The sequence below is a fragment of the Panthera uncia genome, chromosome B1, assembly GCF_023721935.1.
Source record: "Panthera uncia isolate 11264 chromosome B1, Puncia_PCG_1.0, whole genome shotgun sequence".
NCBI classification, from domain to species: domain Eukaryota; kingdom Metazoa; phylum Chordata; class Mammalia; order Carnivora; family Felidae; genus Panthera; species Panthera uncia.
The window spans coordinates 20,639,862-20,664,612 of record NC_064811.1 but is presented as its reverse complement, the minus strand read 5'-3'; the positions used below and the strand labels follow the sequence as shown (position 1 = coordinate 20,664,612).

Genomic DNA, 24,751 nt, shown 5'->3' with positions numbered 1-24,751 from the left:
ACAAACTCAAATTCCATTTGAAAAAAAAGGGGGGGGGGGGCACCTAGGTGGCTCAGTCGGTTGAGCATCCAACTTCATACTCGGGTCATGATCTTGAGGTTCATGGGTTCAAGCCCCGTATCGGGTTCTACGCTGACAGCTCAGAGCCTGGAGCCTGCTTCAGATTCTGTGTCTCCCTCTCTCTCTCTGTTCCTTCCCCACTCACGTTCTGTCTCTGTCTCTCAAAAATGAATACATGTAAAAAAAAGAAAAAAAAGAGGAAAAAGTCACCACTCAGAAAAAGTACTATTGCTTTAAGAAAATAGAAAATAAATAAAATTTAAAGTTACATTCGTCATACCAAAACGCTAGATTAGCTAACAGAATTCTAGAATAGAAAATGGCATATAATAAACCTTTCTATCAATAATGAACAATTTAACTTAAGAACTTGAAGATCTTCAGGCCATAGTAAAAAATGTGCCCCCAAATGAGAAAGCAATACCAAATACAACACTGCAAAAGTACTGTAGAAATGTCCGCATCATAGAGTCTGAATTATAGAAATGAAAAAGCGCTAGCAAGTGAGGTGTAGGGGATGTAACTTTTAAGTGTAAGAAAAACACAAGTGGGCTAAGTAGGGAATCAATTCATGTTGTATAGCTTACCTAGTTCCAACTATGTAAGATTTAAAATTGAGGAAAAATGAGTATTTAACAAATAAAAACATCATTAAGTGAAATCTCAGGTCCAAAATATTATCAACATAGAGTCAAATGTCATGACCATATGAAGTGCCACATAAATTAGAACTTTATTGTAATGAATATTAAGTATAAGTACCCAATAGTGCAAAATAAATAGCCTTTCTTTTCCGATAATGACTAAACTGTACCATTCAATGAGGAGGCTACTAAAAGAAAACAGTGTTACCTTAAGTGAATGGAGGTTAAGAGAGACAGGTGGGAGCAAAGGGTCCCTTTTCTGAGGCTCAGCATGTCACTACTCAGGACATCTTTGCCTTCCTAGGCTCAAATATATTACGCACGCCTTTAGGCTCCAAGCACATATGATGTTCCTGTTCCACCTGGAATGCCTTCTGCTGACTCCCGACAAGTCTTCCTTTATATAAAGTAAGTAAGACTTCTCTGATAGCATTTTTCATGAAAACTAATATTAATAGCTTTGGCTTACAGACATTATATGTTTTAAATATAACCCATTAGATGTTTTAAATACTAGTTAATGCTCAAGCTTTCAGGTATTCTTTTCTTCTTCTGTGAATCTTTAGGGCTTAGGGAAAGAATATAATGGTATAAGTTGAAGAAAGGTATACTAAACCACGATGCTGATACAGGCAAGTGAGGATGCTGTTTGTTTGGTATTACTTCCCTTAAAATGCTGGAAGCTGGAATTGGTTAAAGTAGGCAAAGAAATTCAGTTAACAATTATATACCCTGGTAGCTACAATCCCTGGCTTCTCACTACATATTTAAGTACTCATTTCATAGTACCAAGTATCTAAATGTACACCTTGGAGACCTATAACTCCGAGACTTTCTACGTAACAGGAAAATAGAGGAGACACAGCTAAGGCCCATCAGATCACCCTATCACTTAAATACATCCTTTACTCCAGTTGTAGGGTCATAATTTAGAAATATTTCTTGCTGGTGTATTTTCTTTTAAGATGAAACCACTTTTATTATAGTAAGTTTTATTGCAAACTTAATTAAAAATACATAGTTGATAAGTCTTACCAATAAACATTTTAAGGATACAAATGTCATTCAGAAAAATATCTGAAGAAGGTTGATATTAAGGCTTCTTAGTGCTCATGCTCCGTATTAGCTATAAAATGGCTAAAACTGAATCGAAATGTACAAATCTCCTAGCTCATCACCTTCAATGTCACTCTGCAGCCCCCATCTGTACTGCCAGCTACAACACAGCAAACACAAAGATATTCAGTGAAGATTTACTGAATGAGGAAACAGCTTTTCATACGCTATTTTAAAGGATATTCACGTGGTTGTTGAGAACTAACCATTTTCCAGATTTTAATATCAAGGGAAAATAAAATGATAGTTAAATGCTAAGTCATTAAGAACTATTTTTGAATACTAAAGGTATAAAGTGAAATGATTGCTTCATAATTTCATAAAACACAATTAGCAAAACTAATACTTAAATTTCATTCCCTAGCAAATTAATCACAGAAAATCCCTAAAAGTTTGAGTGAAGCTAATTGTGGCTGTTTTTGTCTATAGCATAGTTTTGCTTCACAGAGAAGCTACTCAAAACATTTAAGATCTTTATAACCCAGGTAAATCCTTCTAAGAATTTATCTGTGTCACTTTGTTTCTAGTGTAAGACTAAGATTAAGATTAAGAGACAGCGTAAAACATTACTGAGCTAGCTATACGCGTTCACTGTTACTTGAGTATCATGCCCCCCTGTCAGACACATGAGGGATTAGCCTCTTAAATTTATAACTGGCTTCCAATGGCAATCTGATTCAGACTGTTAAAACTGCTAACAAGCCACCTTTAGATGTCAACAGCTTGTGACTAGACTGCAACTATTTAAGAAGTTTCTCTCTGAGGGATGGACCGGGGAGGGTGTGTTCAGAAAATTGGTACCAAAAGCCATAAAAGAAAAAAAAAAAACCATCACCACAAAAATAAATAAGGAAACTGCATGCTAATAGGGTACCAGGGTGCCCTTTTAGGAGAACCAACAGACTTTAATTTACCTTTCCTTCCAAGTTCAGCTGCTGCATTTCTTGGTCACTATTTCCTATTCCAATAAATGCACATGGTTGAGACTCTTGTTCAGAACAACCATCACGTTCCATTTGTTCTTTTTTTTTCTTCCATCCACTGCCCATAAGATACACACAAGGAGGAGGGCAAAAAAACCTAAACAATGGTAGAAACACACACACACACACATACAAATACAAAACCAAACAATGCAATTAGATTCAAGAAAGCATTACCTTTCTTTGAACATATGAATACAAAATTATACTGAACTATACTAAGTCATCTCCTAATGAACTATTTTGGTGAAGCCTTTTGTCATGCCAATTAATCATGTCCATAGCACAGAAATCAAGGCTTCCACAAAGACATTTGTTTGGGGAAGATTCATCTATACTGGAATTATGCATTCAATAAGATTAGATACTTTTTATTTTTATTAGTTTTTTAATGTTCATTTATTTTTGAGAGAGAGAGAGAGAGAGAGAGAGAGAGAAAGAGTATGAGTGGGGGAGGGGCAGAGACAGAGAGAGGGAAACACAGAATCCGAAGCAGGCTGCAGGCTCTGAGCTGTCAGCACCGAGCCGGACATAGGGCTCGAACTCATGAACCGTGAGATCATGACCTGAGCCAAAGTTGGACGTTCAACCAACTGAGCCATCCAGGCACTCCAAGATTAGATAGATACTTTTTAGAGGATGGAGTCTCCCTTTAAATTTTCACACAGCTCAGAGTTCTGAACTACTGGAGTTCAGTAATCCAATGATGTCTAACAGGTTACAAAAAATAATATGCCATCGCAGAATCTGCAGTTATTAAGATCTACTCAAAATGATATATTAATTAATGACATTATTGCTATGGCTATTACATTGAATTTATTTGGTAATTAACCTGGAAAATAGAATTAGAGCAATATCCAAAGGAGAAACTTTCAAAATATTAACAAAAGTAGAAGAATTAAAAGCAAATGGGTAAGCGGATTTCTGTGTTTTATGTATATGACACCCCGGACAAGTGGATGTCTGAAAGAACAATCCACTGCACCCTTTCAACTCACAGATCACCAACAGATTTGTCTTGCTAGTTGCCAAAAACCTGCCCTCAAAAATTCTTCCCACCTAGAATAACTTCCTTATACAGTTGACCCTTGAACAATGTGGGGGTGAAGGGTGCCAAATCCCTGTGCAGTCAAAAATCCATGTCTAAATTTGACTCTCCCAAACTTAAATAGCCTATTGTTGACCAGGAAGCCTTATCATTAACATAAACAGTCAACACGTATTTTGTACGCTATATGTATTACACACTATATTCTTACAAGAAAGTAAGCTAAAGAAAATATTACTAAGAAAATCATAAGGAAGAAAAAATACATTTATACTATATTGTATTAACTGAAAAAAAATCTGAACATAAGTAGACTCATGCAGATCAAACCCGTGTACTGCAAGAGTCAACTATCTTCTCCTTGACAATTAAAAAATATCAGTTTCAAAGCCTAGTTCAAGCCCCACATTTTATAATTCAGACCATCAAGCCAGTCCTTATATACAGGGTAATTTGTTTTTGCTCAATAGTGACACCATGTCTCATCAAGGGGCCCGAAAACTCAAATATCTACCACAAATAGTAGCTAAGTAAACTCAAAGAGTCACCAGGTAAGTAATTTAGTGGGTGAACCAGGTGCACAATAAATAAGGAAGAATATCCTTTAATTATTCAAAGGAGTAGGTTCCCTCTTCTTTCTTGAAACACACAGCCCTCATGGTAATTCTTGCTTTTTATACAGTTATGTGTACAGGAACATTCTTCTTAACTCTTGTAAGCCCACTGTAAGAAGAAGGGCTTAAATGCAATGACAATCAGCCACTGGTTTGTGACTCCGATGATATGGCACAACAGAGAATAGCGAGCCTGTGGCTACACACCCACTCCATCACTTTGCTGAACTACGGCCATGTGGGCCTAGTGTTGGTTACATCCTCCAGTTGTGCCACAAACGTTTGAAGCCAAACTTTATATGGGATTTCTAACTTTCAAAGTTAGCAAATATTTATGCTTTTAACACCTTGGAGGCCAACAATGAGCAGACTTAAAAAAGAAAATGTGCCCTGTACCTATTTGTGCATATGTATGTGACATAGTGACACCACCAGGCTGGATTTGGCCTCAGCTCTTCCTAAAGGTAGTTAGTTAGTATCTACTTCTTGTTTGCTCGCCCCCAGCCCCCAGCATCCAACTACAATATTTATCGAATTGAATCAAACTTGTTATAACACCTACTTTTTGCTCAATTCTAACTAAAAACTACTTTAATTAATTTATAAGAAGTGAGCTAGGTGTATTTAATATTCATCAATTCATTAAATTATTATACCCCTAGTCTGAACCCCTAGTGTAGTGTCGCAGGCATTAGGAATATAGTAGTTAAAAAAAAAAAAAAAAAAAGGCAAATATTCCTGTCCTGATGGAATTCACGAACTCTAATAGGAGAGACAGCTAATTTAAAAAAAAGAAACAAAACAAAACAAAAAACCACTTTACTCATAAAGTTTAGAAAACATTTTACTCATAAATGAGTAAAATGGCTTATATAAGACCAGGGTGGCCAGAGAAAGCTTCCTTTGAAAGGTGATGTTGAGTCACAACCTAAAGCCATGGGTGGCTGAGGGAAAAGCAAGTAGGAAGGACCAGAACGGTCTGTGTCAAAACAAACACAGACAGCTCCAGTGTGGCTGGAGTTGAGAACAGATGAAGCCTAGATAATAGGGAAGTGGACCAAGCAGGACCTAGGGGTCAAGCTGAGTAAGGAGGGAAGCCCTGGAGGCTTTTCAGATTTATTTAAACCAGTAAAAAGGAAGGCGAGCAGCTTTCATGCCTGCATACTCTCACTGTGACCATGGACACAGAGGTCACAGCCGAGGTAGTGGGCTCAGCTCCAGGTCGCTCCAAGTTTGGAGGGATGCCTGCATTAGCCGGGCTAGTTCTGGAGTTGGCTCAATTCAAGTCTACCCCCAGGATCTTTCTGGCCTCTAATGCTGGGAGCCACCCAATGCTTACCGTGGCACAGACTCAAATACCTAGCTGGCATACTACTGGGAGGTTGAGAAGGCATCGATTTTGGACACTTGTCTCCCATGAGTGTTTTTTAGTGAACACTGGTATTAAGATTCCTTAATAAGCTGGTATACTAGCTATAAAATTCAAAGAGCCATGCTTTAGTGGAGTACACCAGATGCGGGAGTCAAATTTCAACAAGTTTTCATAAAAGACACTTTTATTTCACATCTGAAAAACTATAAAGAAGACTAAAACTGTACAAGATCGGGTAGTGCTCGTTTTCTCAAGAGTACTGGGATAAAATGGCATGGAACAAGGTATAAAATTAGGTTGGCAAGCAATTCTTTATCACTTAAAACACGGACCAAGACTCTATACTGAAAGTGCTTTCCAAATCATGTAATAAGAAAAATGAAGACGAATCTTCACAAATGCCTCAGAACTAGCCTTGTTTTTTAGTCAACTCTACAACACTTCAAAGAAGTTGTGATGCAAGAAAACAGCAAATCCCATACAATCTAACCATTGAGACTATTTCTATACGATGTGCTGATTAAATCATATCTTAAATATCCCAATACTGGCACTCCCTAAGAAATAGTTAATGAATCAGGTTTGCATTTCCACGGACTTCAGTAGCAGCATAATCAAATAGAAGATAAGCATACGTACAAAAAAGAGGAGATTAAAAAAAAGGAAATTAAAGGGAGTGAGGATTTAAAAAAGGCTACCTAATTAGCAGAAGAAAAATTAAAATACACCTTATAATGCCATGTGCAATCAGTGATTTTTAAATTTGGACAGTTGGTCAATATGTACCAAATACTCAGTGAAAAGTCTGACCAACAAGTGGCCAGCTCACAGTTTAACAGCTGCCGTAAAAGAATATGCAATGAAACAATGTGCCTTTATTTTCTAATATTTCCCATGGCTATATCTAGCAACTATGACAAACAATGCTTTTTTTCTGCCACTTGGTGGCAATATACACACATTTACAATTTTACTCATTTCCTATTTCAAACAATTAGTCTTTATTTTCAGAGGATGATTCAACAACTTTTTCCTCAAACCCTGAGATGAGGTCTGGAAAATACCTTACAGATTCAAAGAAGACTTTTTATTCAGCCCAATATATAGAATAGGTTAGGTTAGACCAAATCCAAATGCGCCATTTACATTATCTGACTACCTTTGCAGAATCATGATCCTTTGAGGATTATCCAATCCAAAAGCACCAAATAGAAACTTTTTGCACACCTCAGTTACCTCTACTAACACACATTCTCAGTATGACTTCAGAAGCATCATCTAATTGTCTAAATGGCTTTACTGTTGTTGTCTCAACAACATCATTATCACCTTTAGTACTGTTTAATGACTTCCCTTGACACGAAATTGAAGGAATACTAACACGTCAGAAGTAATTTCCCTATCTTTAACGAAAATTTTCCTCTAAACAAAACAATCCTTTTAAAAGCTTATTTTTCAACCTGGAATAATCTTCTTTAATGAAAAAGTAAAACTAATCATTAACATCAGTGGGGTACCAGATGTCCAAAAAAAAAAAAAAAAAAAAATGTTATTAGGTACAAAGTTTTAATACCAAGAACAACTCAAAATTTCAGGATAAATTTTCCTGACCAAATATTTCTAGCATCATTTGCTATAGTTATTTAAGTGCCAAGAAGACTGTGGTCATGTCCCCAGGTGACCTCACGCCTTAGGCCTTGGCAGCTTCTCAGAAAGGCCTGAATCTGTGTCAACAAGAAAGAAGACAGATCTTTTACTCTTTCCACTCTACTCTCCACCAATGCATAAGGGGCCAGACTGGCTTGCCAGTCGTCCAGGAGGCTGCAGTACACGAGCAGTCCCTTACTACTAATAATCCTTTTTAAAAATCAAGTAATTTTAATAGGTTTCCACCTTTATTGCAAAGCTAGTACTAACACAGGTCTGCTCTGAAAATGTAATAATACAAATATGTAAAAAATACAGGAAAGAAAAATACAGGACTCAGGCTTTTTCGTCATTTTTTCTTCTTCATTCTTTGGAGGCTAGAAGTTTAGATTCTTGAGGCTTTCCTTTACCTGGTGTTTCAGCCTGGCCAGGCCATAGCCAAACAGAGAAGAGCTGAAGATGAAGGCAACCACACACAGGGTAACCTTTAAATCACCAACCTGAGAAGCCACTATAATTTTGTATTCACTTATTTTTGATAGTGACTAACAAACAGGAACCTTATTTGGACTCCTTTCTGCTTTCCCCTCATGGCCTCAGTTATCTGGTCTTAAAAGAACACAGTGACTTTAAAGATCCTTTTGCAAAGTACATGGCACCTAATTTCCTAACCAAAATAAAGAATAAATGAATTAATGAATGAATCCAGTTGTACCAAAATGCACCTTCAAAAATCCAGAGAGAGAACAGCATCGCTGCAATAAACACGTCTATTCCTACTTCCATCAGATCCGGCCCAGCTTCGCTAATGGTGAAGGGACAATCCTAGGCAAAGTTCACAGTTGACGTTCTATAGGCATCTTTACCTCCTCCATCTATCTTTAAGCCCTACTGTGCGCGCGAGCAACACTCAAACACAAAATGGAAAGCTATGAACATTAGGGCGATGGAGAGGATACGAAATTTGGGAGTTAGAGTTCCAGGGTTCCAATCCTGGCTCCATCAAGTCCTAAACTAAGATGAACCTGGGCATATCTAAAGTCTCTGATCTTTAGTTTTCTCACTCATAGAATGGGGAGTATAGCGTACTGATTAACAAGATTATTCTGAGGATTAAAATTTTAAAATATCTGTAAGGCAGTTATACTCTTGTTCATAACTGGAGCTGAATAAAGGGAAAGTGTTTCCTCTTCAGATTCACGATGAGGTGCAAGCCTGGCCTTCTTTCGACTTACAAGCATGGAGGGTGTTAACTTGCTCTGTTTTGCTTAGGAAAACAAAAACAAAAACAAAAAAACAGACGATGCTCTGCACATACACTCAATTTCACTTGTATAAAGAATATCCAGTATCAACTTCATTAAAAAAAAGAGGGTTCCACTATACTGACTTGGTTTCTATGTCCCAAACTGAAGATACCAACTTCTTCCCATATTTAATTCTAAATCAGATGATTACATTTTATTAGTCAATTAAGATAAAATAATCGGAAATGTAGTAAATCTGAATAACGATAAAAAAAGAACACTTTGGCAGTATGAGTCCCAAATATTACTTGCATTTGTTCATCCTATTTGAGGATAAAGTTATCAGTTAAATAGCTTCACCTTCGTCTTGGCTCAGATTTAGAGGACTTTAATAATTCCCTTCTCTGATGCATATGCTAAGGTGTCTTTTACCTCCCACACTCTAAAATATCAGTCATCCCCTTCAATTTAATGTCCAAACCTAAGTTTTCATTCCTTCTCTCACACCAATTTGGTGCCTTTCTTGCCAATCCAAAAAAATCCCGAAGAAAAAACTCCAGCAACCAGATGAAAAGCAACAAAAGTCCATAATTATACACCCAAGATGCCGAAATTCATAAGATACTGCAACAGATGCTAAATATGAAGATCGTTTTTGTTATAATTTAATTCCGCTAACCTGATCACTAGGTTATTTCTGTAGTGCCCACATGCTGAGTACAAACTTGCCAACTCAATTTTACTATTTTTTCTTAATCTAAATAGACACAGGGTCAAGGTGGAGAGCATTGGGAGCTCTTTTCCTTATAATCACACCATGGTTCAATTCAGGGTTTGGTTAGCCTTCCTCTTTTCAAAATAGTTCTCTGGGGGTCACATGTTTATAAAACTGCATTTTCCACCAAAAGGAAAGCTATTTTTTGAACAAGCTAATGCACCACAGAAATACTTAGGGAACATCATGTAGCCCCCCGCCTGAAATTATGGATTCTTTTATTTTATGACATCAGGGATTTAGCCAGATGATCTTTATTAAGTATGCCACAGTTCACTTTGTTTCTCCCCTTCAGTAGGGGCAAATCCCCTATTTTTTATTTTGTACTTACAAATTAACCCAATAAAAGAAACCACCTCTAACCTGTATACTAATACATCATTTGCAAATCCATGCACCTGTCAGAAAACCAATAACCTTACCTTTTTTCATTTCCGTATGACTTCTGTGCAACTTTTGCATGAAGAATAAGTACTGTTTGATCCCCTCGCTCCTTTAAGTAATTTCGCATAGCTTCCCTAAAATAAAATATAAATATTACTATTACGGGGGTGAGATTTAGAATATTACTATGATGTATGATAAAAAGAATAATTAAAAGTATTTTTATTTTCTAAAAATGAAAACAAAAAAGGAAAACCAACCCAAGAATTAAATTTAAATATTATATAAATACTGTTCATCTTCAACTCTGTATTTTATTCTTTAAAAGAAGAAACTGTTGCCTTGGAATTTATGCTGTAACTCAAATCACAATTACAACTTCTATACGATGATTCTAGTTAGAATCATTATACACACTCCTGATTTATCTTTTAATTGTTTGTAAAATTAATGGTATGCAACACTTTTGTACTTAACAATCTAATTACCCACCAGCGCCACTCCCCCAGCTATTAGAATCAGTATCTTCCAATGAATACAAAGCCGTAACTTTTTCACATTAGGTCATTATTACATGTTCTTAAAAAAACAGCCTTACATAAAGATTACGCAAGCTGTGAGCTCATGACCTGAGCCCAAGTCGGATGCTTGACTGACTGAGCCACCCAGGCGCCCCTAGAACTTGCAGCACTTAGAAAGTAAGTGGCTTGGGGCAAACATTTAACCTCACCCAGTCAGATAATAATGCAGACCTAACACAGAGCAGTTGTGGGTATTAAATGAGATAATCCAGATGGCAGCATTTGTGGTTACTGACTGAAAACCTGTTGGATGCAAGGCAGGGCAGCTAACACTGGGATCCAATAGCTTGAGAATTAATCCCTATCACTGAAGGGACTTCACCAGGGACTTCACTGAAGTCAAGTGAAGACAAGACTTTGGAAAACAAATTGTAATAAAATACACGACTCAGAGGTATGAACGAAAGTACCACTAAAGGAATGTTTATGTAAAGTTAGGGGTGATGAAGAACTATAAACTCTTGAACAACGTGGGGGTTGGGTGCCAGCACCCTGCACAGTCACAAATCTGCATATAATTTTTGGCGCCCCCCCCCCCCAATAGCCGACTGTTGACCAGAAGCCTGATAACCATAATTGATTAACATACATTCTGTATGTCATATGTATTATACACTGTATTCCTCTAATACAGTAAGTTAAAGGAAATGTTAAGAAAAATCATATAAGGAAAATCCATTTACAGTACTATACTGCATTTATCAAAAAAATCTGCATATAAGTGGATCCATGCAGTTCAAATCCATGTTGTTGTTCAAGGGTTAACTGTACATGGTAGGAAAAATTTCTTAGAAGAGTTAAATTCCAAAGGAAGAGGGGTAGACACAGGAAGTGGAAGGAGGAAAGAACAGGGCATTCCAGAGTCTGGAGAAGTATGCACAAAGACAAAAAAGATCCGGCACATCTGGGTACACTGAGATTCAGGCTGAGGAATCAGGCAGACACAATAACAAAACGGCAGCTAATATTTCTTGATTACTACGTGCCAGGCCCTGAACCAACCTCTTTATATGCACTGTTTCATTTAATCCTCACAATTCAAAAAGGTAAAAGTATTGTTACTACCACTTTGAATGTCTTGCCCAATGTGTTGCAGTTAATGGCAGCCAGGAACTGAAACAATTCTTTGAGTCTGAAATGAGCCACTGAAGGGAATAAAGCTGATAAACTGGGTAGAGTAAAACTGTGAGAGGCTTGTCAAACGCCTTGAAAATCTGACATTTGTAAATGTATATACAACGTATGAAAGCTTAAGTTAATTCAAATATTATTCTATGCTAGATGATGATAAAAGTGGTAGCAAGTATTACAAATTTTTTAAGACCTGGATAAAAAATTTAAATGTAACAAAATAAAAATAAAATCCATCTCTTAAAACACTGTGCTATAGAATCTGGATTTTCAATCTAGACAAAAGGCAATGGGAGATCTTAAGGGTTTTTTTAAAAGTACAATTATTTTTGCGTTTCAGTTAATTTTTTGTGGTGGAATAGGGAAAGGATTAGAAAGTATTGAGACAAAACTTGAAAAAAGGTTGACATATTAAAAAAGAAGTAACAAGATAGTAGGGGGGAGGTGGAAAAGACTTGATAATTTTTTAGATCTTTTGTTTTGGGAGAAGTAAGTGTATATTAATAGACTCTGTTTGACAAATGTGAATTCTGAAGTATCCCGGACCTCCAAGCTCTAAGTATTCAAAAGGCTGTTGGAAATACTCATCTGTAGTTCCGGAAAGGGGTCAGGGGTGCAAAAATAGGGTTTGCTGGTGTGTAGTTCACACACAAAACCACAGTAGTGAATGCAATCTCGGAAAGAAAGCATAGTGACAGGAGAGTCAAGAAGAAAATGTATAAAAGGAAATGGAGAAGAACCAGTAAGAGAGAGAACTAAGGCTGTTCATTAGAGGCTATTGAAGGAGACAACCTTGAAGAGGTAACTATCAAAGGGTGAGATGCTGCAGAGGTCATTTTAATTTTAGCAAGAAGTCTAACAAATGCCAGGTAACAGAAAGGCTTATAAATTATTTGTAAAATGAGAAGATACTGTAATGTCTAATGGGTAAGAAAGGAGCCATAAATATTGGCAACACCTTCAAAGGAATGGACAATGACCAAAGATCAGTATCAAAGGAATAGCTAATTGTGGAATCCATAAGTGATCGTGCCAAATCCTACTAGCATTTCAAGGGTAGGAATACAGAAAGCATAATCTCAAAACTGCTGGGTAATGGATAAGGGGTACAGTCTGGAAAGGATAACAATAAGGTTTCTGAGTGGTTGCTAAGTCAGATGTCTGATCATAGAGTTCAGGGTACATAAGAAACCAAGAACAAAGTCAGAAGGCCAGTCAGTATCTTGAGAAAGCTAGCGGAGAAGTCCAGTTCTTAGCATTGAACTTGAAAAAGTGATATATACTTGAAAAGAAAAATTTTAAGTAGCAATTTTAAGTATACTTACTCCTAATACATTATATTTGCATTTATAGTGACAAGCAATACAATGACAAGCATTATATCATTAACCATTATATCATTATAATATCTCTATTGTATCAGTCAGCAGTTACTTCATATGTTTGTCAGATTCCACGTCTTTTTTTTTTTTTGTCTTCCCAGACTACAAAGTCTCTGAGACATTCTAGTAGGCATATTTTAGAAATGGGGGAGAGGTTAAATAACTTTCGCAAGATGATAAATACCCAGGATTCAAACTTAGGTAGCGCAACTCTCAAGGACAAAATTATACTATCAGATACTTTGCAATCTCTTTGCTGTGACATACACACACACACACACACACACACAGGTCTGAATGTTAACTCTTGTCACCAAGCCTGAGTTTTCTCACCCATAAAACATATGTGTAGATACACGTTTAAAGTTAGCCCCACAAAAGGACATCTACAAAATGTCCGTAAACTCTTCCATTATTGTTGTTGCTATTATTATTATTATTATTATTATTATTTTCTTAGAAAGGAGAGGGGCAGGAGGGCAAGGCGTGGCACCACTTCCACTGGAGCTATAGAGCAAACCTGAAAAGGGCCTAGAGGTAAATGTTCAGGCGTATCACCTGACTTGGCACAACAGGTAAGCTGCACATTTACCCATCTTCCCATTCAGGATTTATTGAGAGCCTATTATACCCTGGGCACTGGTCATTATGCTAGTTGCCTATGTTGGAAGTAGCTGTGTACAATTATGATTATAACAAAAGATTTCAGATCTCAAGCTGTTTATGGTGATTACAGATGACAGCTCCAGTTTTCATCCTTTCCCTTTCTTAAAACAGCAACTAGAACCTTAAGATAATCATTAATAATAGTTGCCTTATAACTAATTCACCATATAGCTTCTTTCAAAAAGGAAAAAAAAACCTGTTTTCTTTAAAAAAAAAATTTTTTTAACGTTTTATTTATTTTTGAGACAGAGAGAGACAGAGCATGAACAGGGGAGGGGCAGAGAGAGGGGGAGACACAGAATCTGAAGCGGGCTCCAGGCTCTGAGCTGTCAGCACAGAGCCTGACGCGGGGCTCGAACTCACGGACTGCGAGATCGTGACCTGAGCCGAAGTCGGCCGCTTAACCGACTGAGCCACCCAGGCGCCCCAAAAAACCTGTTTTCTTAACAGAACATCGAACACATTAAAAATTATGTTCTCTGGTAATTACAGCTTGATCATTTCCTCCAGCATCTTAAGTAGCCATAACCAACAATCAAAGATATGTTCTGAAGAAACACAATTAAATAATAAAGCCCACAGAATGCAGCCCATGTGCCTTTCATCCAGACAGAGTAGGGTTTCACCAACAGAATGGGGTTTCAATTTCAGTACTATTGACATCCTGGGCAAAATAATCCTTTGCTGTGAGGGACTATCCTGTGTCCTGCAGGGTGTTCAGCAACATTTCTATCTACATATTTGAAGCCCGTAGCACCCTTCCTCAAACTATGACAACCAACACCGTCTCTAGATAATGGTAAATGTGAAGGGAGTTGAAGGACAAAGTCACCTGGGTTGAAAACCACTGGGTTAGAGAAAAGCCAAAAGTAGTCCAACAAGATGGCAAAATCATCCATTGTCTTTTTAAAAAGAATAAGGGAAATTTTAGCATTGGAAAGCATAATGTAGGTATCGTTAAGAATCTTACTAGAATTACTACTTTGTATTAGTGAATTCTGAAAAAGAATGACAAAGTTAAATCCCAGTTTCTTGGAATAGTTACTATTCTAACAAGTCTGAAGTATATTTTTTGTTAATTTCATTTAACGATTCCTTAGAACGTAAAAATTATTTGATGGGGCATCTAGGTGGCTCAGTTGGTTAAGCATCAGACTCAGGATTTCCGCTCAGGTCATGATCTCATGGTTCCCCCTCCCAAATAGACAAAGGCCACCATACTGTAAGGATTGGGTCATCATCACTTCTGTATTCTATGAAGTTTATTTTGGAAATAAACCATTTCACTACTTCTTTAAGGCTTTACCCGTGTAGAGAAAAATCGGAGACTTGAGGATTTTGAGAACATGTAACAGTAGGGAGTGCTGACACTCAAAGGTTAAGTCATCACCTTGGTTCTTACATATCTAGGCCTGGTTGATCCAAACTTGGCTCCTCGAATCCCAAGGACCACGCAGACCCTTCCTATTCCAGCTCATTTTCTTCTTCCCCCAAAATGTCCTATAAACATATGACTGGCCTAAGGTGAATATTAGTTGCAACCATTTTTATATGAATTATTTACCACTTATAAACTAACTACCTAATAACCATACAGAGCAAAGATCACACGTTACTATCAATGTATATTCAACTTTATAGTTTTATTTTTATTTTTTTAATTTTTTTTTTTTTAACGTTTATTTATTTTTGAGACAGAGAGAGACAGAGCATGAACGGGGGAGGGTCAGAGACAGGGAGACACAGAATCCGAAACAGGTTCCAGGCTCCGAGCTGTCAGCACAGAGCCCGACGCGGGGCTCGAACTCACAGACTGTGAGATCATGACCTGAGCCGAAGTAGGCCGCTCAACCAACTGAGCCACCCAGGCGCCCCTAGTTTTATTTTACTATAAATCTAAATTCATCTCATTTCTACTTACTTTATATGGTGTTTGCTACCCATGGTTCTTATGATAAAGTAAAATCCATAATTAGGTTAAAACATGAATAATGTACTCTGTAATATAAAACACTTAGTAACATCTGAATACGAATAAAGAACCAAAAGAGACATTAATCTGACCTAAGTTAATAAAGAATGGAGGATTCTCTTGTCACAAATCGAAGAGGGTGGATCATAAATAGACATAGCAAACAGTAACTTTAGCTATAATCCAGGGTAGGTGAGAATACATTGCTATAAGAGTTTCTCAGCAGGCACTAGTAAAATGCTTCTCAAAACTGCATGCTATGGACAAGAAAGAAAAGAGATCCAAAAAGAAAAAATAGGGGCTCACTGAAAGGCAATGGAATCCCAAAATTAATACACAGATATTGACAAAATATATATAACCTGTGAAGTAGAAAACAGATACAGAGGTTAAATCTTAACTATCATCTTAGAATGTTATTACTTACTCTGGAGCAACCTCGAAAACAAACCAAGAAATAGCTTCAGATACTGAGTTTTTCTATAGGGTGACCAGGAGAGTAATGGAGGTTTGTACATGTACAATGAGAACAGAGGGGTGGCAGTGAGACCAACAGAGAATGGGGCTTCAGAAAAAATTCAAAACAAAACAAAACAACAGTGTTAGTCCAAGTGATAGAAAACAGGTTTTCAGAGTAAATAACATAAAATAGTGCTAACAATTACAATTACAGCAAACCCAAAGCGGGGGCGGGGAAGAACCTTACAAAAGAAGTCCTGGTACTAAATTAATTCAAGCAAATGCATGAATTAGTGGGTACCAGTCCACAGTGTCACAAAGGGGAAGAAAGTTAAGAGTACATGCCTTTGAAGGTTACCCAGAACACAAGTATATTCAAAATTCCAGTTCTAACCTGATTGTTGACAATAGGGCAAAGTCTCTTAGTACAAGGGGGTATTAGGTTGAGTAATATCTATGTTTTCTAAAAGTATGTGTTACAGTGCTGTTGCCGGTCATAACTCCAGAGTTCAGACATACTCTCACATAAGGGATAGGCACACATTCCTGGAGATTGACGCCTAATTGCATTGCAACTAATATTTTTAATGATGGCCCCAGGCTCTAAATGACAAAATGAGAAGCCTCCACAATAAAAGAACAACTGTTTCTATATATTAATATAAGGTCTGGGCATTCGGTTTTATTTTTGAATCCACACTCTGCTGTACCCATAAGCCACATTACAGGGACTATTTCAGGAGAGTAGGATGCCCTTGTAAGTTAGTACTCAATTGATTCTATTTGTATTTCTGAAAGAATGCAATTATTTAAAAGGAAAAAAAAGTGAATCTATAATAACACTGAATAGTAAGTACATAGTGTTAACTATCCTTAATCAAAAATTTAAATTTTGAGGAGGTAGAATTGTGTTTTGAACACTACCCAAAATATCATCCTCTAAATAAAAAGGCTTTTTTCCCCCCAATATTTCTTAATTTGGAAGATGAGGGTACAGACAGAGTAGGGTAGGTTTAGAAGATTTATTTCTTAAGGGACCTTCTCTGAATTAAACTCCCTATTTCCCCATACCCCAATAAAAGAGATATAAAATTCCTTTAAAAAATATTTTTGATAGAATAAAAGACACTAAAGTTTTCCTAACAGAAAACTCCTTAAAGGAAAAATGGGAAAATATGATTAAAAGGAACCAGAGGAAACCTAAATTTGCTATACTATCAAAAGGGAAAACTTCCTAATTTTTAATTTTGGGTTTAAAATTAAATTTTTATCATAGAATTGGTCACTGATTTTTACATTCCAATTTTCTGTTTTATACAAACATTTTGCTAAATTTGCTTTATATTAGCTTTGATAATAAAGAATAAAAATCTGTAAGCTTGCCATCTTTAAAAAAGATTTAAAAAGAAATAAAACTTAACTGAATTCTCCCCTTGAAGATATATTAATTCCTTTTAGGGTATTTTTAAAGGATAAAAGCAAATAAAATCTTTTACAACTTTATTTAGATTTTTTTAAAATGTTTATTTACTTTTGAGAGAGAGACAGAGTGTGAGTGGGGGAGGGGCAGCGAGCGAGAGAGACACAGAATGTCAAGCAGGCTCCAGGCTCCTAGCTGTCAGCACAGAGTCTGACGCAGGGCTTGAACTCACAGACCGTGAGATCGTGACCTGAGCCAAAGTCGGATGCTCGGATGCTTAACCGACTGAGCCACATATATGCCCCTAGATTTAACTGAAACACAGTAAAATGTAAGTGTACAGTGGGTTGTTTTGGTATATGTATACACCATCACCACATTACAAAGACAGTCCTCATTCCCAACTTTCTCTTCTGCCTCTAATCCCTCCTCCTGTCTCTCCCTGTCCCCGGGAAACCACTGATCTGCTTTGCCATTATAGATTCGTTTCCATTTTCTAGAATTTTGTGTAAATGAAATCATGCAGTATGTATCCATTTTTTTCTGACTTCTTTTGAAAACAGAGCATAATTATCATAGGATTTTATCTATGTTGTTGCATGTATCAACAGTTTATTCCTTTTATTGCTGAATAGAAATCCTCTGTAGAATATATCACAATTTGTTGATTCACTCACCTGTTGGTAGATGTTTGGGTTATGCCTGTTTGGCTATTATAACTGACACTACCACAAACACCTGTGATCAAGCCTTTGTATTCACATTATGTTTTAATTTCTCTTGACTAAATATGTAAAAATGGAATGGCTGCACCATATGGTAGGAGTGTACTTAACTTTTTCATAAAGTGCCAGATTATTTTCCTAAATTGTTGTATTACTTTACATACCACCAGAGTATAAGAGTATCAGTTCTTCCTACTAGATATCTCATTGTGGTCTTAATTTGCATTTCTTTAGTGGTTATTTGCCACAGTGTCTGGAGAAGTACCTGTCTCAATCATTTTCCTATTTAAAAAATGGGTTATTTCCTTGTTATTGACTTTTTATTATTTTCATAATCTGGATACAAATGTTTTACTCATAATTTTGAAGAAGTAAAATTTATTCATTTCTTTCTTCCAGAGTTAGTGCTTTCGTGTTATATCTAGGAAATATGTGCTTAATCCAAGGTCACAAAGATATTCTCCTGTATTTTCTTCTAAAATATATATAATTTGAAGTTTTACATTTAGGTATATTTTAAGCTAATCTTTGCATATGGTTCTAGCCACGGATCATAGTTATTTTGTGTCTATGTATATAAATGACAGGGGCATATGGACATACCAATGTTCCAGAATCTTTAAAGACCCTTTAACTAAATTGCCTTTGCACCTTGAATGAAGAACATATACCTCAAAAACTTCCTCTGGCCACTCTTCTGTTAGGGTGATTTACCTGGTTGTCTTTACACCAATACCATCCATGATTACTGAATGTAGCTTAAGGTTGTTTGCATTTCCATATAAATTTCACAGTTTGTCAACTGTTACAAAAAGTCCACTGGGATTTTGACAAGTATTAAGTTGAATCCATAGATCAATTTGGCAAGAAGTGACATCTTAACAATATTGAGTCTTCTGTCCCAAGAATATTTACTCAGGACTTCAAGCTCTCTCAACAATATTTTAAGATTCAAGTGCACAGTGCTTTTACATCTCGTGTCAGATTTTCCCCTAAGAATTACATACTTTTGATGTGATTATATATAGTATTGTTTATTAAATTTCAATTTCCCACCGTTCACATAAAAAAACAATTCATTTTTATGTTGATCATGTATCCTACTATCTTGACAAAACTCACCTATTAGTTTTAGCAGCTTTTTAAGATTCCATAGGATTTTCCATACAGATGATCATGTCTGCAAATAAAGACAGTTTTACTTCTTTCTTTCCAATCTGGATGGCGTCCTTTTCTTTCCTGAACTGATTGTACTAACTAGAACTTCAAGTACAATGTTAAATGGAAGCGGTGAAAGCAGACAATCTTGCATTGTTCCTGATCTTGAGGGAAAACATTCAGTCTTTTCACAGTTAAGTATTGTGTTAAACATAGTTTTTTTGTAGGTACACTTTTTTTAGGAGGAAATACCCTTCTGTTCCTAGTTTGATGAAAATTATGATCAAGGATGAATGTCAAAAGCTTTTCTAAATCTCTTGAGGTGACCACATGATTTTCCTTTTTGTTCTGCTAATATAATGAATTACATTGATTTCCATTTGTGAGATAAAGCCACATTGTTGTTTTCATTTTGAAAATTTAAGACTTTTTGCATCTGTGTTTGTAAGGGATACTGGTCTATTGTTTTATTTTCTTGAAATGTCTTTGCCCTGCTTTTAAAACAGGGCAATGCTGTCCTCACAGAATGCACTGTGAAGTACATCCTACTCTCCAATTTTCTGGAAGAGTGTATATAGAACTGGTATGATTTACTTCTCAAACGTCTGGAAGACCTCAAGAGCCCGTAGTTTTCTTTGTGGGAAGGTTTATAATTACAAATTCGATTTCTTTAGACATTAGGGCTATTCAGGTTATGTTTCTTCTTGAGTAAGCTTTGGTAGTTTGCTAATTTCAAGAAATGTGTGCATTTCTTCAAAAGTTGTTGAATTATTAACAGAAACTTATTCATAATATTTGCTTGTTATCCTTTATATATCAGTAGAATCTGTAGTGATGTCACCTTTCTTTCTTCATAGTAATTTGTACAGAATCTGATTTCTATCTGCTATGACTGTCCTGCTTGAAAGATTTCTTTAAGTAGTTCAGGCCTGAATATGATAAATTCTTTTCCATTTTTTTTATGTCTAGAAAGGTCTTTATTTTGTCTTGCCCAGGGACAGAATCCCAGGTTGCTGCCTTTTTTCCCCCCTTTGAGTACTTTAAAGCTCTTGTCTCATTGTCTTCTCCTTAGGAAGATTTCAGATGAAAAGTCTCTCATCATCCTCATCTGTCTTCATTCCTTTGTACACATCTTTTTTCTCTGTTGCTTTTAACATTTTCTCTTTATCACCAACTTTAAGCAACTTGATTATAACATGCTCCAGTGTAGTTTTTGCGCTTGGGTTCACTGAGTTCTCAGAACTATGGTTTTACAATTTTCACCAAGTTAAGGAAAATTTCAGCCATTATTTCTTCATCTATTCTTTTAACCGTATCTCCCCCTTGGCTGACTCCAATTACTTGGATATTAGCCCACTTGAACATAAACCACAGCTCCCTTACAGATTGAGTTATTTTACCCCGAGAACTTTTTCTGTGTTCTTCATTTTGGATACTTTCTATTGTTATGTCTTCAAGTTCATTAGTCTCTTCTTCAGCAGTATGTACCTATAATTAATCCCATCAACTGTATTTCTTCATCTTAAATATTGTAATTTTCCTCTCTATGAAATCTGATTTAGATACCTTTTAAAATCTTCCATGTCCTCTATTTAACTTGTTCAATCTCTTCTCTAGCTCAGGGATCTGCAATTACAATCATAAACCAAATCTGATGCACCCCCTCTTTGTGACAGAAAATTGTACTCCAGCATACAGACATATCCATTTGTTTACACATCGTCTGTGGCTATTTTTTTACAAAAGAGCTGAGTAGTTATAACAGAGGATACATGGGCCACAAAAACTAAAATGTTTACCACCTGATCCTTTAACAAAAAAAAAATCTCAAACTCCTGGTCTCAGCACACTGAACACATAGAAGACAAATACAATAACTGCTTTAATGTCTTTGTCTAATTCCATCAGATGTCGTCACTGCTGGGTTGGTTTTAATTGACTGAATTTTTCCCTCATTATGGATCATATTTTCCTGCTTTTTTGTATGACTGGTATATTTTAATTGTATGTTAAGACACAATAAATCTGACTTCTGAGTATTTGATACTTTTCTATTCCTGTAAATATTCTTGACCTTTGTCTTGGTATATATTTAAGTTACTTGGAAAGAATTTGATCCTTTCAATCTTGTTTTTGAGTTTTTTAACAAAACTTTTACCTAACAGTAAAATCAGCAGCATTTGGTGTTGGCCAAATTTTGCACCATTATTGAAGGAAAATCCTGCTCTGCAGTACTGTAGTAGATGCATCATGAATTATATTTTTCCACTTTAGCTAGTGGGAACAGGCAAGTTTGTAGTATGAGCTTCAGGATGTTTTTCCCCTCTAAATCTTTAGCTTGATTTTTATCCCCCAGCCTTGGGTAGTTTCCTCACACTTGTGTGTTGATCGATACTCAGCTAAAAATAAGAAGGGACCTTCTGCAGATCTCCGGAACTACATAGCTCTTTCCTCTCCAGCTCTCTGCCTGGGAACTCTAGCCACCGTGGGCCCCCGGATTCCCAGCTCCATCTCCTTGGTTCCAGGTGCTTCCTAGGCTCCACACCTGGATTCCTTCTCCCTACATCATGTCCTAGAAACTCTCTAGGTACTAAGTTGGGGCAACTGTGGAGCTCACCTCACGGGTCTCCTGTCTCTCAAGGCTCACTGTCCTTTCTTGCCTGCCATCTGGTATCTTGAAAAACATTGTTTTAATATATTTTGTCCAGGTTTTTTCAGTTGTTTCAGTTTGGAGTAATTCCAGTCCCTGTTACTCCATTTTGGCCAAAAGCAGAAGGCTTAAAAGCTTACAAAAATTTTCCAAACAGGGAAAACTGCTTAAAGAGTAAACGGAAAATCATGATAAAGTAAACGGGGCCTAATTATATTATTGTATATATTTAAGGAAAGGAAAATTTCCTTATGATATTTATTACCATCACAGTGACTGCTATTTTTACAGAGGTATCCCCATTAAAAGCAAGTGATTTACGCACCAAAATATATTCTATGGTTAGGAGTCATTGCAATCTATTACTACTGGTAATAAAATAAAATAATCTATTAAACTATAAATTTCAAAATGTCCATAAATGTGAATTAAAAAATTCTGCTTCGAATTTTTTCCTGGTATATACAAACAAGTAATTGTATATGTCTTTAGAGAAAAAAAAAACCTTTCTAATTTAAGTAATTTCAGACTTCTAGGAAAGTGGCCAAAGTAGGCAAAGAACTGTACTAGTCCCCTTTCCTCCAGGCTCCCCAAATATCAGTATTTTGCCATATTTGCATATTATGTTTTTAAACAATTTAAGAGCTCATTGTAGATATACAGCCCCTGAACCCAAATACTTCAGTGTTCATTTCCCCAAAACAAAGACATGCCCATATACAAGCATAATGCAATTATCACTGATACAATACTTGTATATACAGATTTTATTCAAATGTTGCCAACTGTCCCACAAATGTCCTTTATTTGGAGTATGGAAGGCAGTGTTGAGAAACTAATGCCCTTGGACCAAATCAGAACAGCCACCAATTTTTCTAAATTAATCTGAGCTCAAATACAGACATTCCATTCATTTATGTATTGATATCTATGGCTGATTTGGGGATGTAAGAAGAGATGAGAAGTCACAACAGCCTCAGTGTGGCTAAGTCTAATATGTTTATTATCTGGCCCATCATAGAAAAGTTTGCTAACTCCAGCTTTAAAACAAAAGACAATTTTTTTCCTGGTCCAGAATTTAGGTGAATTTAGTTGTCATGATTTTTTTGGTCTCCACTAGTCTGCTATTCCTCAGTCTTTGTTTTTCGTCGTCTTGATAAGTCTGAAGAGTAAATGTTGTTTACTTTATAGAATGTTCCTCATTTGTGTCTGTTTCCTCAGGCTTAGACGTAGCTTGTGCATTTTTGGCAGGAACATCACAAAAGTGACATGATGTCATCCTCCTGAGGATGCACATGATGTTTATTTGTCCACTACTAGTGATGTTAAATTTCAATCACTTCATTAAGGTGATATCTGCCAAGTTTCTTCACTGTCATGCTCCTTTTGTTCCCTTTATAATTAATACATACTTTGTGAGGATACACTTAGAGACTAAGTAAATGTTTGTTTCTCATCAAACTTTAAACTGATAGTTTTTCTGCCTGAAACAATTATTACTGTAGTGGTTGCCAAAGTGTGATTTCCTAGTTCCATCATTCCTTCTACATTTATTAGATGGAATTCTGCTATAAGAAAAATTCCTAGCCTCCACTACAGAGTCATTTCTTTAACTCAGTGTAGACTTTTAAACTATATTTTATTCTGTGGGTTCTATTACTATCATTATTTATTTTGAAGATTAAAGTGCTCATGATTTGGCTAAGGAGAACCTATTTAAACTGGCTCACTTTCTGTGTCCTCGCAGCATGTCTCCATCATTCTTTGAGTACAGCATTTTTTTTAATAATAACAATAATGTGGAAATAACCCAAATGGCCATCAATGTGAAATATTAAAGAAGGAACAGTGTGAAGGCAATAAAAGACTACGGAGATATGAAAGAGAACAAGGTAGAAGATGTACAGTTAGGTGGAGTTACAAGGTCCAGAGCGATGGTAGAGTATGATGCCAGACTTAAGAAAAGAGAAAGAAGAAATGACAATGATATGCTTATACATGCATATAATATTCTTGAAAGATACTAACAATGCAGGATTAGCATTAACTCTAGGGCTGTAACTGTGCAACAGGTATCTTTTTTATTTACAAATGCTGATTGAAAAAATTTTAAATCATTTAAGACTAATCTTTTCAACCTTAACATTTGTAATTAAAACGTATATTGTAAAATTAATTCGCATAATTAGAACACAATGTAGTATTTATAGTCTCCTTAAAATGATTAAAATCTTATATTTCTTTAAATTTTTTTAAAGCATTTATCTTTCAAGTTTCACTTATAATCAATAAATTATGATTAGCTAAATGCAGCTAGATTGGCCGGATATCGGAAGCTATCTTTACATTGTTGCCTTTGTTATGTTCACTATATCATACTCAAGATTACTTCTTAAAAGGTTTCATTTTTCCCCTTTGAACTATACCCAATTAGCCTGGTTTTGGGGGGTGGAAGGTGGGGGGAGGACGTAAGGAAGGATGGGAAGAAGCTTACGATCTAGATACCAGTATCTGAATCACTTCAAGAGCACCTAATATCATTTTTAAGATGACAGGATCTGGTATTTTCATTTAATGTTTGGGTGAAAGACTAATATAATGCTTACCTAGTGAGTCGTTTAGGTGGAGGCCGCTCACCAAATTTTCTGGAAAAAATAAGAAAAATAAATAAATATATATAGGCTGTTATTCCACAGGAAGCTTTTTAGGCACCA

The 24,751-nt window shown here is 36.1% G+C and overlaps 1 protein-coding gene across 10 annotated transcripts in view; it reads right to left on the bottom strand.

The window, feature by feature from the left end:
• RBPJ (recombination signal binding protein for immunoglobulin kappa J region) overlaps positions 1-24,751 on the bottom strand; it is a 219,596-nt gene that overhangs the window by 16,800 nt on the left and 178,045 nt on the right. For 6 of the 10 annotated variants that reach the window (XM_049631878.1, XM_049631882.1, XM_049631886.1 and 3 more), the window contains 3 exons: positions 24,644-24,682; positions 9,932-10,027; positions 2,735-2,900 (listed from right to left, as the gene is read on the bottom strand). In XM_049631878.1, coding sequence (XP_049487835.1) covers positions 2,735-2,900; positions 9,932-10,027; positions 24,644-24,682 — 301 coding nt within the window. Of the gene's footprint in view, positions 1-2,734; positions 2,901-9,931; positions 10,050-19,351; positions 19,410-24,643; positions 24,683-24,751 lie in introns of all 10 variants that reach the window. The other 4 variants (XM_049631877.1, XM_049631885.1, XM_049631876.1 and 1 more) reach the window with 2 other exon arrangements.